Source organism: Manihot esculenta, chromosome 4 (assembly GCF_001659605.2).
Source record: "Manihot esculenta cultivar AM560-2 chromosome 4, M.esculenta_v8, whole genome shotgun sequence".
Lineage (NCBI taxonomy): Eukaryota > Viridiplantae > Streptophyta > Magnoliopsida > Malpighiales > Euphorbiaceae > Manihot > Manihot esculenta.
In genome coordinates, this window is record NC_035164.2 from 27,577,821 (window position 1) to 27,594,392 (window position 16,572).

The 16,572-nt window shown below is 45.2% G+C and overlaps 1 protein-coding gene across 1 annotated transcript; it reads right to left on the minus strand.

Moving 5' to 3' along the window:
- Positions 1–13,180: 13,180 nt before the first annotated feature.
- On the minus strand, positions 13,181–14,885 carry LOC110612606. Its single transcript, XM_021753384.1, has 2 exons — positions 14,674–14,885; positions 13,181–13,523 (listed from the first exon to the last, which is right to left on the minus strand). The coding sequence occupies exons 1-2, from the start codon at positions 14,883–14,885 to the stop codon at positions 13,181–13,183; spliced, it is 555 nt and encodes a 184-aa protein (XP_021609076.1).
- Between the last annotated feature and the right edge of the window lie 1,687 nt (positions 14,886–16,572).

Sequence of the window (16,572 nt, forward strand, 5' to 3'; positions counted from 1 at the left end):
TGTGATCGAATTTTAATAGACTAGCGATGGATTTGTGAGAATATTTATTAAAATGTCTTAATATTTCCGACGGAACATTTCCGTCGCTAATTATTTCTGACAGATTAGCGACGGATTGTTATAGGATGAATTTAGATATTCCGACGGATTTAGCGACGAAAAAACTCGTCGCTAAAATTTTTCGACGGAATTATCCGTCGGAAAATCGGTCGCAAATTTTTCCGACGGAGGTAAGATCCGTCGGAAATCCGTCGCTAATATTTCCGACGGAAGCCCGATCCGTCGGAAAAAATTAGCGACATGATTTTAAGCGACGGATTTGAGTCCGTCGGAAATCCGTCGATGATAGTCTGTTTTTTTGTAGTGAATGTGGTTGTTATGTATGTTTGATGTGTTGTAGTTGGGGTTTAGGATAGTTTGAAGCCCCTAGGAGCTTATGTGTGTATACATGTTGTGGAAGTGTTGTGTTTGAGTTGAATGGTTTGGGAGGCAAATGTGCATTGTTGAGGCTGAGTTCTGCCCTTTGGAAGAACTCAGGTTCGGCAGCCGAAAGGACTTTCGGCCGCCGAACGGACTTTCGGCCGCCGAACGGACTTTCGGCCGCCAAACCTGCCTATGGAGGCAAGTCTTTGACTGCCGAACCCTGCCCCCGAAAGTGGACTTTCGGCTCTGGAAGGGAGTTTCGGCTGCCGAACATGCATGAGTTTCGTCTCTGGAAGGAACCTTCGGCCGCCGAAAGTGCCGCCGAAGATGCATGACTTTCGGCTCTGGAGGGACTTTCGGCCGCCGAACCTGCCGCCGAAAGTGCCCTGTTCAGCCTTCCTTTGCATGATTTCTATGATTGTTTTAAGGTGTTTTAGGGGGTTTTTAAGGAGTATTTTAGAGTCATGTTCTTGTGTGTTTGGTTCCTCATTTGAGTCCACCTGTGTAGGTTCAGACCCGAGGAACCGAGGACCCCAGCAGTGAGACAGCTGCTTCAGTGTCTTGTCAGAGCTAGCCTGAGGTGAGTGGAATAACTCTTTATGTTTCAAAGTAAATAAATCAGATTTTGAGCATATTCATGCATCACGAATGCCATGAGATAAATTAGGTTATTTGCATTAGAATTCACAAATATGTTGCATTGCATAATATGATGATGATGTGGATGAGTATTGAATGATTCTTTAGTCCTCGTATGATATGAGATGATGATGGCATGATGTGAGATGATGATGGCATGATGTGATATGATATGGTATGGAAATCCAGGTCGAGGCCCTGTAACGACCCGAAAATCGGACCGCTACCGGCGCTAGGATCCAAGTCGGCTTAAGGCCGCCGGGACCCGTAGCAAGCCTAACATGTAACCTGTAAACCTGTTTAATCCCATACATGATCAACAACATACATAAAAAATTTAAAACTTTTCTTTCATACATTCTATCATACACCAAACTCAACCTGTGCATGCACTGAACATAGCTATAATCATAAACTTGACCCCTCTGTGGGATCTCATCAATGCCCCCAATGGGCGATATACATGTGTTGAGTTGGCTAACATCTATGTCATAAAACATCTAAGATCATGTATTTAAAAAGGGATAACAACATCCATAGGGTCAAGCACAACTTCTAATCTTCAATATCATTATACATAACATAACTATTCAACTTTACATTATCTTACAATTTATCATGTCCACTTTCTAACTATTACAAACATAAGACTTTACTCTTCTTGACTTCTCTGTCTAGCCCATACCTGCAATCCTGGGGGATTAGGGAAAAGGGGTGAGCTACAAGAGCCCAGTGAGCAGAATAATAGAAAACAACATTTAAAATCTCATGCCATCATGTAATGCAACACATCACAACAAATCACATCTCGGATGGTATTGTCACCAATAGTCCTCTACATTCCAAAGTATCGGAACGTAGAATGGGTACAACCGGTCTTTCTCTTAACATAACATATCATAACATACCAATGTGCCAGGGACGTAGAATGGGTACAACCTGGACTTTCTCTTACATAGTGCCAGGGACGTAGAATGGGTACAACCTGGACTTCCATACCATATCATGTCGTAACATCATCATACCATATGAGGACTAACGGATCATCCAATAACCAATCCACATCAACATCATAAGTGCAATGCAACATATTCGTGAATTCTAATGCAAACAACCTAATTCATCACATGGCATTCATGATGCATGAACATGCTATAAACTTTATAATTTATTTGCTTTAAATCGTAAAGGTTTATTCTACTCACCTCTTGGCTAGCTCTGACAAGGACTGATGCAGCTAACTCACTGCTGGGGTCCTCGGTTCCTCGGGTCCGAATCTACACAGGTGGACTCAAATGAGGGACCAAACAACTAGAACATAACTCTAAAAACATCCCTCAAAACCCCCTAAAACACCTCAAAACAATCATGCAAAAACATGCAAAGGAAGGCAGAACAGGGCAGGTTTGGCGGCACCTTCGGCGGCCAAAAGTCCCAGACAGAGACGAAAGTCTCTTTTCGGGGGCAACTTCGGCAGCCAAAAGGCCTGCCTCCCCAACCATGTTCGGCGGCCGAAAGTTCCTTCGGCTGCCGAACCTGGTTTCTGCCAAAGGGCAGAAACTTGGCTCCTCTTGCCTCCAATGCCTCCCAAACCTTATAAACATGCATAATCCTATTCTACAACACACATACTCAAGCATACAAGCTCCTAGGGGCTTCAAACTATCATAAACCCCATCTACAACACATCAAATAACACAAACTCAACATACATTATCCATAAACCAACACAAACCCACAAACTCATAAAACCCTACACATGCATTCTACCCCATAGATCTTACACAAAACTTACTTAAAACATGCAATGAGCTTAAGATCGGCTCTTACCTCTTGAAGATCGAGAGAGAGACGACCTAAACTCGGAGATGGGAGAGATTTGAGTTCTTGAACCTCAAAGCTCCAAAACTTGCTCAAAACTTGAAAATCTTCAAAACAAGATGAAAACTTGTGAAAATCGTGAAAGATTTGAAGGAAAGAACTCAAGGATGGTGAGGAATGGCGAAAGGGCTCACCTTGGCCGAAAATGGGGAGAAAGCTCGCCCATTTCGGCTAAGGGGCTCTTTTATAGTGGCTGGCCAGGCCACATTCGGGAGCCGAACGTGCCTCCGCATGCATGCCATGTTCGGCGGCCGAACCTGGGCTTCCCTCACTTATGCCTTCGGAGGCCTAAGGCTCACCCGAAATGCATGCATGTTCGGCGGCCGAACTTTGAGTTTCGGCCGCCGAACCTGAGTTTTCCTCCAAGGTTGTTTTTATTCAAAAACTCATTTCCTCTTTACTTAAAATCATCAAAAACATTAAAACATTTCATGAAAACATGGTTTTACCCTTCTAGAGGTCTCCGACATCCGAGATTCCACCGGACGGTAGGAATTTCGATACCGGAGTCTAGCCGGATATTACATTCTCCCCCCCTTAAGAACATTCGTCCCCGAATGTTCCTCAACTAGCACATAGCATGGCATACACATAACATACATGTAAAGCACATAGAACTCACAAAGAACTAACCTTAGAAAAGATAAGGGTATTGCTGGAGCATGGACTCCCGTGTCTCCCAAGTGCATTCTTCCAAATTGTGGTGGTTCCATAGGACTTTCACCATCGGGATTTCCTTGTTCCTCAGCTTCCTGATCTGGGTGTCTATGATCCGTACTGGCTGCTCAACATAGGTGAGATCCTCTTGTATCTCCACATCAGGCTCACTAAGAACCTTGCCCGGATCTGACACAAATTTCCTCAACATTGAAACATGGAAAACCGGATGGATTCTTGCCATTGAAGCAGGCAAATCTAGCTTGTACGACACATTCCCAATCTTCTGCAAGATTTCAAAGGGTCCGATGTATCGTGGGGCTAGTTTACCTTTCTTCCCAAAGCGAACCACTCCTTTCATTGGAGACACCTTGAGCAATACCAGATCCCCCTCCTGAAACTCTACTTGCCGTCTGCGGATGTCTGCATAACTCTTATGTCTGCTTGCAGCAGCCTTGATTCTCTCTCTGATTATGGGTACCACCCTGCTGGTGATCTCTACTAGCTCAGGCCCTGCCAAGGCCTTTTCTCCAACTTCCTCCCAGCAAAAAGGTGACCTGCACTTCCTTCCATATAAAGCTTCATATGGAGCCATCTCGATGCTAGCATGATGGCTGTTATTGTAGGCAAACTCCACCAAAGGTAGATGCTGCCTCCAAGAACCGCCAAAATCCAGCACACACATTCTGAGCATATCCTCGATAGTCTGGATGGTCCTTTCGGACTGTCCGTCCGTCTGGGGGTGGAAGGCAGTACTGAAATCCAACCTAGTACCTATGGCATTCTGCAGACTCCGCCAAAACCTGGAGGTGAACTGGGGCCCTCTATCAGACACTATTGAAACAGGAACCCCATGCAGCCTGACGATCTCATCCACATATACCTGCGCCAACTTGTCCACAGAGTAGCCACTCCTGACAGGGATGAAGTGAGCAGATTTGGTAAGTCTGTCCACAATCACCCATATGGAGTCCAATCTGTTGGACGCCGCCGGTAACCCCACTACGAAGTCCATAGCTATATTCTCCCATTTCCACTCAGGAATAGGTAGCGGGTTAAGCATTCCAGCCGGCTTCTGATGTTCCAGCTTCACCCTCTGACACACTTCGCAGGCTGACACAAACTGTGCCACTTCTTTCTTCATCGCTAGCCACCAATAAACCTTCTTCAGATCTTGATACATCTTGGTGGCTCCGGGGTGAACGCTGTATCTTGCATTATGAGCCTCTCTCATAATGTCTCCTTTTAGCCCTATGTCATCTGGTACACACAATCGACTCCCATAGTGGAGGATCCCCTTACTGTCAAATCTGAACTCACTGTCCTTGCCTGACTGAACAGTCCTGGCAATCTTCACTAACTCTGGGTCCTCATGCTGTTTCTGAGCCACTTGCTCCAGAAACACAAGTATCACTCTCATCTGGGCCACTAAAGCACCTGTACCAAACAACTCCATCTGTAGACCTTCATCAATGAGCTTGTAAAACTCCTTCACCACTGGTCTCCTCTCTGCCGTGATGTGGGATAGACTGCCTAGTGACTTCTGGCTTAGGGCGTCTGCCACGACATTCGCCTTACCCGGATGATACTGAATCTTGCAATCATAGTCACTCAGCAGCTCTACCCATCTCCTCTGTCTCAAGTTCAAATCTCTTTGACTCAGGATGTACTGCAGGCTCTTATGATCTGTAAAGATCTCACATTTTACCCCATAGAGGTAGTGCCTCCACATCTTGAGTGCAAAGATTACTGCTGCCATCTCAAGGTCATGTGTGGGGTAATTCAACTCATGCTTCTTCAGCTGCCTAGAAGCATAAGCAATCACCCTCTCATTCTGCATTAGTACACAACCCAGGCCCACACGGGACGCATCACAGAAGACTGTAAAGTCCTCATCACTAGATGGCAGAGCTAACACTGGTGCTGAAGTCAACCTCTTCTTAAGCTCTTCAAAACTCTCTTCGCACTGGTCGGTCCACACAAACTTCTGATTCTTCCTGGTCAACCTGGTCAGAGGAGCTGCTATTTTCGAGAAGTCCTGAACGAACCTCCTGTAGTAACCTGCCAAACCCAAGAAACTCCTGATTTCTGTCACTGAAGTGGGTCTGGGCCAGTTAGCCACAGCTTCTATCTTCTTGGGGTCCACCTCTATCCCATTCTCTGACACTACATGCCCCAAGAACGAAATGCTCCTCAGCCAGAACTCACATTTAGAGAACTTGGCATACAAGCCATGTTCTCTCAAAGTCTGCAGAACCAACCTCAGATGATGGGCATGCTCCTTTGCATTCCTGGAATACACCAAGATATCATCTATGAAGACAATAACAAAGTGATCCAGGTATTGACTAAACACTCTATTCATGAGATCCATGAATGCTGCAGGGGCATTGGTTAACCTGAACGACATTACAAGGAACTCAAAATGCCCATATCTGGTCCTGAAGGCTGTCTTCGGCACATCCTCTTCCCTTATCCTTAGCTGATGGTACCCCGATCTCATATCTATTTTGGAGAAACAACCTGCTCCGGCTAGCTGGTCAAATAGATCGTTGATCCTAGGCAACGGGTACTTATTCTTGGTAGTGACTTTGTTCAACTGCCTGTAGTCGATACAAAGCCTAAGGGATCCATCCTTCTTTCTCACAAACAAAACTGGTGCACCCCAGGGTGAGGTGCTTGGTCGGATGAAGCCCTTTTCTACCAGCTCTTGCAACTGTTCCTTCAATTCTTTCAACTCGGTTGGAGCCATCCTGTAGGGAGGAATAGAGATCGGTCGGGTTCCAGGCATCAGTTCTATCTCGAACTCTATCTCCCTAGCAGGTGGTAAACCTGGCAGCTCGTCTGGGAAGACGTCTAGAAACTCTCTAACCACTGGCACCGAGGCAGGCTCTCTAACCTGACTGCTAAGCTCTCTCACATGAGCCAAATACCCCTGACATCCCTTCCTAAGCAACCTACGAGCCTGAAGAGCTGATATCAGACCTCTAGGTGTACCCCTCCTGTCTCCCCTGAAGACAACCTCTGACCCATCCTGACCTCTGAACCTGACTACCTTGTCCCTGCAGTCCAAGGTAGCACCATGGGTAGATAACCAGTCCATCCCTAGAATGACGTCAAAATCTGTCAAATCTAGAACCACCAGGTCGGCGGACAAGCATCTTCCCTCAACAAACACAAGACTACATTGGCAGACTGACTCTGCCACTGATGGATCACACTTGGGTCCACTGACCTAGAGAGGACACTCTAACTCAGAGATCATCAACCCCAACCTCTGGACGGCTCTCGGAGCAATAAAAGAATGAGATGCACCAGGGTCCATCAAGGCATACACATCTGAACAACCAATGACTAAGTTACCTGCCACCACGGTGTTAGATGCATCTGCCTCCTGCTGAGTCATTATGAAGATCCATGCTGGAGCTGATGGACCTTCACCTCTGAAACCCGCTGAAGAAGAGGCTGCCCCTCTCCCTCTGCCTCTGCCACTGGCCTGAGTCATGGCTAGAGCTGCTGGCTGAGCCACACTACCAGAAGCTGTCTGCTGAGACTGTGCTCCAAAAGCTGCCCTAGGACACTCCCGAGCCATGTGTCCCTCTTGCCCGCATCTGAAGCATGCTGGTGTCCCAGCCCGGCAAACTCCCTTGTGTGGCCTACCACACTTTGCACAAACTACATTATCCGCACCAGAGCTCGAGCCACTCCCTAGTCCCAGACTGGATTTGACCTTGTTCCAAAACTTGTTCTTCTTGGGCTTCCTAGTGGTATTATTCCACTTTTTGCTACCTGAAGCTGCTGCACTCAGAGAAGAAGAGCCTGGGGTCTTGGAACCAGAAGGCTGTACCACAGACTGCTTAACTGTTCCCTGAACGATGGCACTGGCCTCCATTTTCCGGGCCATATCCACTATGGCATGGAAGCTCTCCCTATCTGCTGACTGGATCAAGGAGGAATATCTGGAGTGGAGTTTCATGATATACCTCCTTGACCTTTTCTGATCTGAGTCAAGATTTTGCCCTGCAAATGGCAACAGCTCCAAGAATCTGTCTGTGAACTCCTCTACACCCATCTCATCAGTCTGCCTCAACTACTCAAACTCTATCATCTTCAGCTCCCTGGAACTATCTGGGAAAGCCCATCTTGCAAACTCGTTTACAAACTCCTCCCAAGACATGCTGTCTACTCTGGGGTTCACATAATTCTTGAACCACTCTCGTGCCTTCTTGTACTTAAGAGTGAACCCAGCCATCTGAATGGCTCTACTGTCATCAGCCCCAATCTCATCTGTGATCACCTTAACCCTTTCTAGATACACAAATGGGTCATCCCCTTTTTCATACTGAGGAGCACCCAATTTCATGTAGTCGGTCATCTTGACCTTGCTCCCACTGGCTAAGCTAGGTCTAGAAGGTTGGGTAACTGGGGCTGCTGGTTCTGTAGGTGGTGGAGGTGGTGCAACATTTTCTGAGGTAGGGTTTGCTGGATTTGGATAGTAGGGTGGGGGTGGATACATTGGGTATTGTGAATATGGTGGGTAGTAGGGTGGGTATGGCATCTGTGTAGGATAAGGGGTGAAGCTAGGGTAATCCGATGTACCTCCCATCGACTACCCGGGATTTTGTGAGAAGTGTGGGTAGTGGGGTGGCTGAACAAATCTCGAGGCCTGAGTGCCTCCTTGGGACTCTCCCATTCCCTCTTCTGACATGCTAACTCCCAAACTGCCATCCCTCCTCTGCTCTACATCCATATCATCCCCCATGTCTTCTGACATTCCTCCCTGAACTGTTCCCCTCACTGATCTGCTCCTACCCAGATCCAGAGACCTTCTAGGGTCTCTTACTGCTCTTTCTCTGTTAGACCTACTAGACATTGCCCTAGGCAATGTAGGCGGACGGGCGCTCGTGCCCTCATCCTCAGGTGGCACTCCAGTCAATCATACAGATCGACGAGTTCCCCTCATCCTATTTTCTGAAAGGCAGCACATAACAAGCAAACATTAGCATCATATGGTTCATGTGGGCACACATGAACCCTCATCACATATCATTAATGCACATGCATATAATCATGGCATTTCACATCATCATGCAAGACAGGACTCCATATCCTATCCTAGTGGACATGATCTTCCTATTATGCTTGACCTTCTATAACATCTATGAGCCCGACACTCTAGGTCCGACCATATGAACCTAGGGCTCTGATACCATTCTGTAACGACCCGAAAATCGGACCGCTACCGGCGCTAGGATCCAGGTCGGCTTAAGGCCGCCGGGACCCGTAGCAAGCCTAACATGTAACCTGTAAACCTGTTTAATCCCATACATGATCAACAACATACATAAAAAATTTAAAACTTTTCTTTCATACATTCTATCATACACCAAACTCAACCTGTGCATGCACTGAACATAGCCATAATCATAAACTTGACCCCTCTGTGGGATCTCATCAATGCCCCCAATGGGCGATATACATGTGTTGAGTTGGCTAACATCTATGTCACAAAACATCTAAGATCATGTATTTAAAAAGGGATAACAACATCCATAGGGTCAAGCACAACTTCTAATCCTCAATATCATTATACATAACATAACTATTCAACTTTACATTATCTTACAATTTATCATGTCCACTTTCTAACTATTACAAACATAAGACTTTACTCTTCTTGACTTCTCTGTCTAGCCCGTACCTACAATCTTGGGGGATTAGGGAAAAGGGGTGAGCTACAAGAGCCCAGTGAGCAGAATAATAGAAAACAACATTTAAAATCTCATGCCATCATGTAATGCAACACATCACAACAAATCACATCTCGGATGGTATTGTCACCAATAGTCCTCTACATTCCAAAGTGTCGGGACGTAGAATGGGTACAACCGGTCTTTCTCTTAACATAACATATCATAACATACCAATGTGCCAGGGACGTAGAATGGGTACAACCTGGACTTTCTCTTACATAGTGCCAGGGACGTAGAATGGGTACAACCTGGACTTCCATACCATATCATGCCGTAACATCATCATACCATATGAGGACTAGCGGATCATCCAATAACCAATCCACATCAACATCATAAGTGCAATGCAACATATTCGTGAATTCGAATGCAAACAACCTAATTCATCACATGGCATTCATGATGCATGAACATGCTATAAACTTTATAATTTATTTGCTTTAAATCGTAAAGGTTTATTCTACTCACCTCTTGGCTAGCTCTGACAAGGACTGATGCAGCTAACTCACTGCTGGGGTCCTCGGTTCCTCGGGTCCGAACCTACACAGGTGGACTCAAATGAGGGACCAAACAACTAGAACATAACTCTAAAAACATCCCCCCAAAACCCCCTAAAACACCTCAAAACAATCATGCAAAAACATGCAAAGGAAGGCAGAACAGGGCAGGTTCGGCGGCACCTTTGGCGGCCGAAAGTCCCTCCAGAGCCGAAACCCAGGCAGGTTCGGCAGCACCTTCGGCGGCCGAAAGTCCCAGACAGAGACGAAAGTCTCTTTTCGGGGGCAACTTCGGCAGCCGAAAGGCCTGCCTCCCCAGCCATGTTCGGCGGCCGAAAGTTCCTTCGGCTGCCGAACCTAGTTTCTGCCAAAGGGCAGAAACTTGGCTCCTCTTGCCTCCAATGCCTCCCAAACCTTATAAACATGCATAATCCTATTCTACAACACACATACTCAAGCATACAAGCTCCTAGGGGCTTCAAACTATCATAAACCCCATCTACAACACATCAAACAACACAAACTCAACATACATTATCCATAAACCAACACAAACCCACAAACTCATAAAACCCTACACATGCATTCTACCCCATAGATCTTACACAAAACTTACTTAAAACATGCAATGAGCTTAAGATCGGCTCTTACCTCTTGAAGATCGAGAGAGAGACGACCTAAACTCGGAGATGGGAGAGATTTGAGTTCTTGAACCTCAAAGCTCCAAAACTTGCTCAAAACTTGAAAATCTTCAAAACAAGATGAAAACTTGTGAAAATCGTGAAAGATTTGAAGGAAAGAACTCAAGGATGGTGAGGATTGGCGGAAGGGCTCACCTTGGCCGAAAATGGGGAGAAAGCTCGCCCATTTCGGCTAAGGGGCTCTTTTATAGTGGCTGGCCAGGCCACATTCGAGAGCCGAACGTGCCTCCGCATGCATGCCATGTTCGGCGGCCGAACCTGGGCTTCCCTCACTTATGCTTTCGGGGGCCTAAGGCTCACCTGAAATGCATGCATGTTCGGCGGCCGAACCTGAGTTTTCCTCCAAGGTTGTTTTTATTCAAAAACTCATTTCCTCTTTACTTAAAATCATCAAAAACATTAAAACATTTCATGAAAACATGGTTTTACCCTTCTAGAGGTCTCCGACATCCGAGATTCCACCGGACGATAGGAATTCCGATACCGGAGTCTAGCCGGGTATTATAGGCCCATTCTACGCCCCTGGCATTATGTTAAGAGAAAGACCAGGTCGAGGCCCATTCTACGCCCCTGGCATTATAGGAATGTTATATTATGTATGTTATGTTAAGAGAAAGACCAGGACGAGGCCCATTCTACGCCCCTGGCACTATTGGATATGTAGAGGACTATTGGTGACAAAACCATCCTTGATGTGATTTGTTTGTGATGTGATGTATTCCATGAAAGCATGAATTTTAAATATAATATTTTATTATTCTGCTCACTAGGCTCTAGTAGCTCACCCCATTTCCCTAATCCCCCCAGGTATGCAGGTACGGGATAGGCCGGGAGGTCAAGAAGAGTAAAGTTATGTTTTATGTAATAGTTAGTTGTGGACATGAGGATGATGTAATGTATAGTAATGTAATGTAATGATGAGTATTGAGGTTTAGAGATGTGCTTGACCCTAGTATGTTGTTAATCCCCTTTTGAGTACATGATCTTTTAATGATATTTATGTAAACCAAACTTATCATATGTTATGTCACCCCATTGGAGTATTTGATGAGGGCTCCAGTGTGGGGTTTAATGTTTATACTTATGAGTTGTGCATGCACAGGTTGAGTTTGGTAATTGAATGAGAAAAGTTCAAAATTTTTATGTATATGTTGATCATGTATGGGATTAAACAGGTGTACAGGTTGTATGTTAGGCTTGCTACGGGTCCCGGCAGTCTTAAGCCGATCTAGATCCTAGCGCCGGTAGCGGTCCGATTTTCGGGTCGTTACATTTTATGCCATAGTTTAGGTGTTTATTTTAATCCATATAAAGATTTAATTAATTTGCAAACTTTATTTTCATTTCCTATTAAAACAAACCTTCAGGTTGTTCCATATAGACTTCCTCATCCAAGTCTTGAATGCAATTTTAACATAACATATAAGTTATATATTGATGCTAAAGCCAAAAGAATTCTAATGGAAGTGATTCTAGCTACTGGTGCATAGGTATCAAAATAATCTATTCCTTTCTGATGTCCTGAGATCTAATAATGGGTAGGCTCAAGGTATATTTAGGTAAGCTTAGTCTGGTTTGTCTCCCCCTTACTTCCCTTATTCATTTTCCTTTTTATCCTTTAGTGACGTATAATTGCCGTCTTGCATTTGTATCCTCCTGCCACAGTCACACTAGCCATACGTACGAACGTACTGTGTCCTTTTTTATTGTTAGGCGGCCATTTAATTTCATCTGGCGCTATGTGGACACGACCCCGGCGTCACAGGGTTTGGTGTCTCATGGAGCTAGAGGGATAAACAGGGTCAGGCCTCCTATGCATAGGCACGAGCCTGGTTCAGCTCATCAAAGCGAGTTCTAGACTTACACGTGAGGCAGACCTAACTGTTGAGGCTTAATAGAGTTGAGACTTGGCCTTTTCAGCATGCGCCCAACCTGAGTCGGGGTGTCCAGGGCCTGGCTACAATTACAAAACTCTTCTACCCCATAGTCTTAGGGAATGCCTATCTATCCTCCCACTGCGAGAACAGACATGGGCTTGATATACTTGACTGTGGCATAGCCGGGCTGTTGATAGCATTAGCAAACCTTTAGCAAACATCACATCTCTTCACAAATTCTCCGACTTTTTTCTTTGGTAAAAAACAATAGTACCCCTGCCGGAAAATCTTATTTGCCAATGTGGTTGCTCCCTCCTAAACTCCCAAACCCCCTGGTGTATTTCTTGGATTACCTTGGCTACCTCTTTCGGGCCTACATATCTCACCCACGGGTTGGACTTCCCCTTCCTATGTAAAATTTCTCTTACCGCTTGATAATTGGCAGCTTTAGCTGCAATTTTCTGAGCTTCTACTTTGTCTTCGAGCGATTTTTTAGTTTTGGGATACTCTAAGTATGGGGTCATCTAGCTCCATTCTTCATCAATTTGCATGAAAGAGGCTGACTTTTCGAAGGTGGGAGTGTCAATTTCCTGCACATACACTTCATTCGAAAGTTGTTCTAACTCTTCCATAGATAATTTGCTGAGTAAATGTGCCTCTTCATTCTCTTCTCGAGGTATTCTCTGGTATTTGACAATGGCTCCTTGCTCACCGATCTCGGCTTCCAGAGCTTGTACTTTGGTTAAGTATCTCTACATGATGGTATCCTTTACCTGGTACACTCCTGTCACTTGGTTCACTACTAGTTGAGAATCACTGTTTATTCTGAGGTCGGTTGCCCCCACTCCTAAAGCTATATGCATTCTATTCAGAGGAGCTTCGTATTCTGCCTTGTTATTAGATGCCGAAAACCCACAATGCAAGGCATAGCATACTTTAAACTCGTGAGGCCCTTTCAGCAGAATTCCTGCCCCAATACCTATGGTGTTCCATGCCCCATCTACAAATAGATTCAACATGAACTCTTGTTGGAGCTGACTCCCCTCCCCTTCTTCCACTAAACTCGGCAGTGCATTATTATGCTCTTTATCCGAGCTGAAGGAGCATTCAACTAAAAAGTCAACTAAGGCTTGGGCTTTGATTGCAATCCGAGATTAGTATATGAGATAGTACGGACTGATTTCTACCGGCCATGCTAGCATCCGTCCTGAAGTTTCAGGTCTGTATAAGATCTTTTTCAAGGGTTGATCAATCATCACTACTCCCTGGTGGCCTTTTAGATACATAATGAATTTCCTCAATGCTAACAACATAGCAAATGCTAGTTTCTCAATGCTCATATACCTAACCTTGGCATTTTTAAGTACCTTACTAACGCAGAAGACAGGCTTCTAGGTCCCTACCTCTTCTCTCACTAGCACGACGCTTACTACCTATTCGAATGCGGCCAAGTAGATCAACAGCTCTTCTCCTGCTAGGGGACTGCTGAGCACAAGTGGAGAGTTGAGATATTCCTTAAGGCTTTTGAAGGCCTCTCAGCAGCCCTCCGACCATTCAAAGTTCAGGACCTTCTGTAGCTTCTTAAAGAAGGGTAGACATCTCTCTGCTCACTTGGACATGAACCTATTAAGTGCACTCTTTCCGTGAGTCTCTGTACATCCCTTATATAAGTCAACTCGGGCATACTCAGAAGAGATTCTACCTTTTCCATGTTTGGCTCTATGCCTTTCCTACTGACTATGTAGCCCAAAAATTTCCCTTCTCTAATGAAGAAAGCACATTTGGATTCAACCTCATTCTGTATCGTTGTAGTACCTGGAAGACCTCTTCTAAGTCAATCAGGTGTTGTTAGAAAGTTTGACTTTTAACTATCATGTCATCAACATACACATTTACATTTCTCCCTATCTGATCTTTGAAGATTTTATTCATCAGCCACTGGTATGTTGCCCTGACATTTTTCAACCCAAAAAGCATAGTCTTGAAGCAATACGTTTCATCTTCGGTTATGAAGGAGATCTTCTCTTCATCCGACCTATCCATAGAAATTTGATGATACTCTGACATAGTATCTAAAGACGATAAGTAATCAAAGTTGGTCATAGAGTCGACCATTTTATTAATATCTGGGAGGGGATAATAATCTTTTAGACAAACTTGGTTTAAATCAGTGAAGTCTATACACATTTTATACTTTCCATTGGCTTTTTTCACCAACATAGGGTTAACTAACCACTATGGGTACATTGCTTTCCTAATAAACTCGGCCTCTTCTAACTTCTCTACCTCTTCCCTCGTAGCCTGCTGTTTCTCCTTCTCGAAGACTCTCTTTTTCTGTTTCACTGGCTTGGCTCCAGGGAGGATGTTCAGCTTATGGGTCATTACTTCTGGATCAATCCCTGGCATATCAAAGGGCTTCCAAGCAAAGCTTGAGGCATGCCCCCAGATTAGGGCCATTACAGCTCGTCCATAGGCTCAGTCTTGGTCTCCTTCTTTTCATCTCAGATCTCCATAACTTTAGGGTCTATTTCTTTTGGTTGGACATATTGTTCCTCTACTATGGCCAGGTATACAGCTCCGGTTTCCTCATATCTTCCCCGGACGACTGTGACTCCTGCCTCTATTGGGAACTTCATGGCAAGATACCGAATGCTGATCACTACTTCAAAGTCGTAGAGCATCGGTCATCCCAGAATAAATTTGTATCTCAGGGGTAATTTCACCACCAGAAACACTGTGTGGTGAGTCCGTGACAGGGGCGGATCCCCTAGGGTGAGGGCTACCTTTACTTTTCCTTCCACTACTACCGGGGTTCCTCCTATCCCCTTGACTGGAGCTTGATCCCTAACCAGCTGCTCTTCATGTATCTTCATCTGCTAGAAGACTCTATAAGGTAATAGATTCACTTTGTTGTCGTTGTCTACTAACACCTTTTGAACCCTGAAGTTATGGATGACAGCCTCGATGATCAAGGCATCATCATGGGGCATCTATACTCCCTATGTATCCTCCAGGGAAAAAGAGATGGTCACCAGAGAGTATTCAGCAACCTGCATCACTTCGGCACCACTTTCGTCTTCGTTTCTGCTTCTCTTCTTCCCCCTTCTACTCATACAACCTCCAGTTCCTCCTACAATCATATTGATGGTCCCACTAGAGCCATCATTCACTCGTGCCCCAATTTGTCTCTCGGGCCTCTCCCTAGCCATATTTTGTTGTTGCCTCTTTCCCTCCTGCTTCTTCACGAAATTTTGGAGGTGGCCTCTTTTGATGAGTCTTTCTATATCGTTTATCAGCCGGTAACAGTCATTTGAATCATGGCCATGAGTCCTGTGGTATTGGCAATATTTGTCTGGATCTCTTTTGTTTGCTTCTGCTTTCATGGGCTTAAGCCATTATATGAAGTCTTTGTCTTGGACTGCCATGAGTATTTTTGTAATACCCGGCTAGACTCCGGTATCGGAATTCCTACCGTCCGGTGGAATCTCGGATGTCGGAAGCCTCTAGTAGGGTAGAAACATGTTTTCATAAAATGTTTTAAGGTATTTCATGGTTTTAAGTATGAAAATTTATTGAGTTTTTGCATGAAAAGTCTTTGGAGGAAAACCCAGGTTCGGCCGCCGAAAGTCAAGTTCGGCCGCCGAACGTGCATGCGTTTTGGAGGCACGTTAGGCCCCCGAAAGCATGAGTGAGGGAAGACCAGGTTCGGCCGCCGAAAGTCAAGTTCGGCCGCCGAACATGGCATGCATGCGGAGGCACTTTCGGCCCCCGAACGTGGCCTGGCCAGCCACCTATAAAAGGGTCCCTTAGGTCCGCACGGGCGAGCTTTTTCTCCCCCGTTGTCGGCCAAGGTGAGTCTCCGCCACCCCTCCCTCGATCTTGAGTGTTTTCCTTAGATCTTCCATGATTTTCACGGGTTTTAACTTCTATTTTGAAGATCTGTGAGTAAAGAGCAAGTTTTGGGTACTTGGAGGTTCAAAGAGCTCAATCTCTCCATCTCCAAGCTAGGATCGCCTTTCCTCTCGTTTCTTCAAGAGGTAAGCTCGGATCCACCCTTGTTAGGTGTTTTAAACAAGCATTAAGTTGTTTTATGGGTAGAGATGCATGTTTAGGCTTGTTGATGAGTTTATGGGTTTTGATGTTT

Excerpts from the sequence above, each read along its gene's own strand:
- LOC110612606 (XM_021753384.1), bottom strand. The coding sequence starts at position 14,885 with ATGGCCCTAATCTGGGGGCATGCCTCAAGCTTTGCTTGGAAGCCCTTT. Across the intron at positions 13,524-14,673 it reads GAGTTTATTAGGAAAGCAAT|CTCGGATAAAGAGCATAATA; the intron begins GTACCCATAGTG and ends ATGCTCCTTCAG.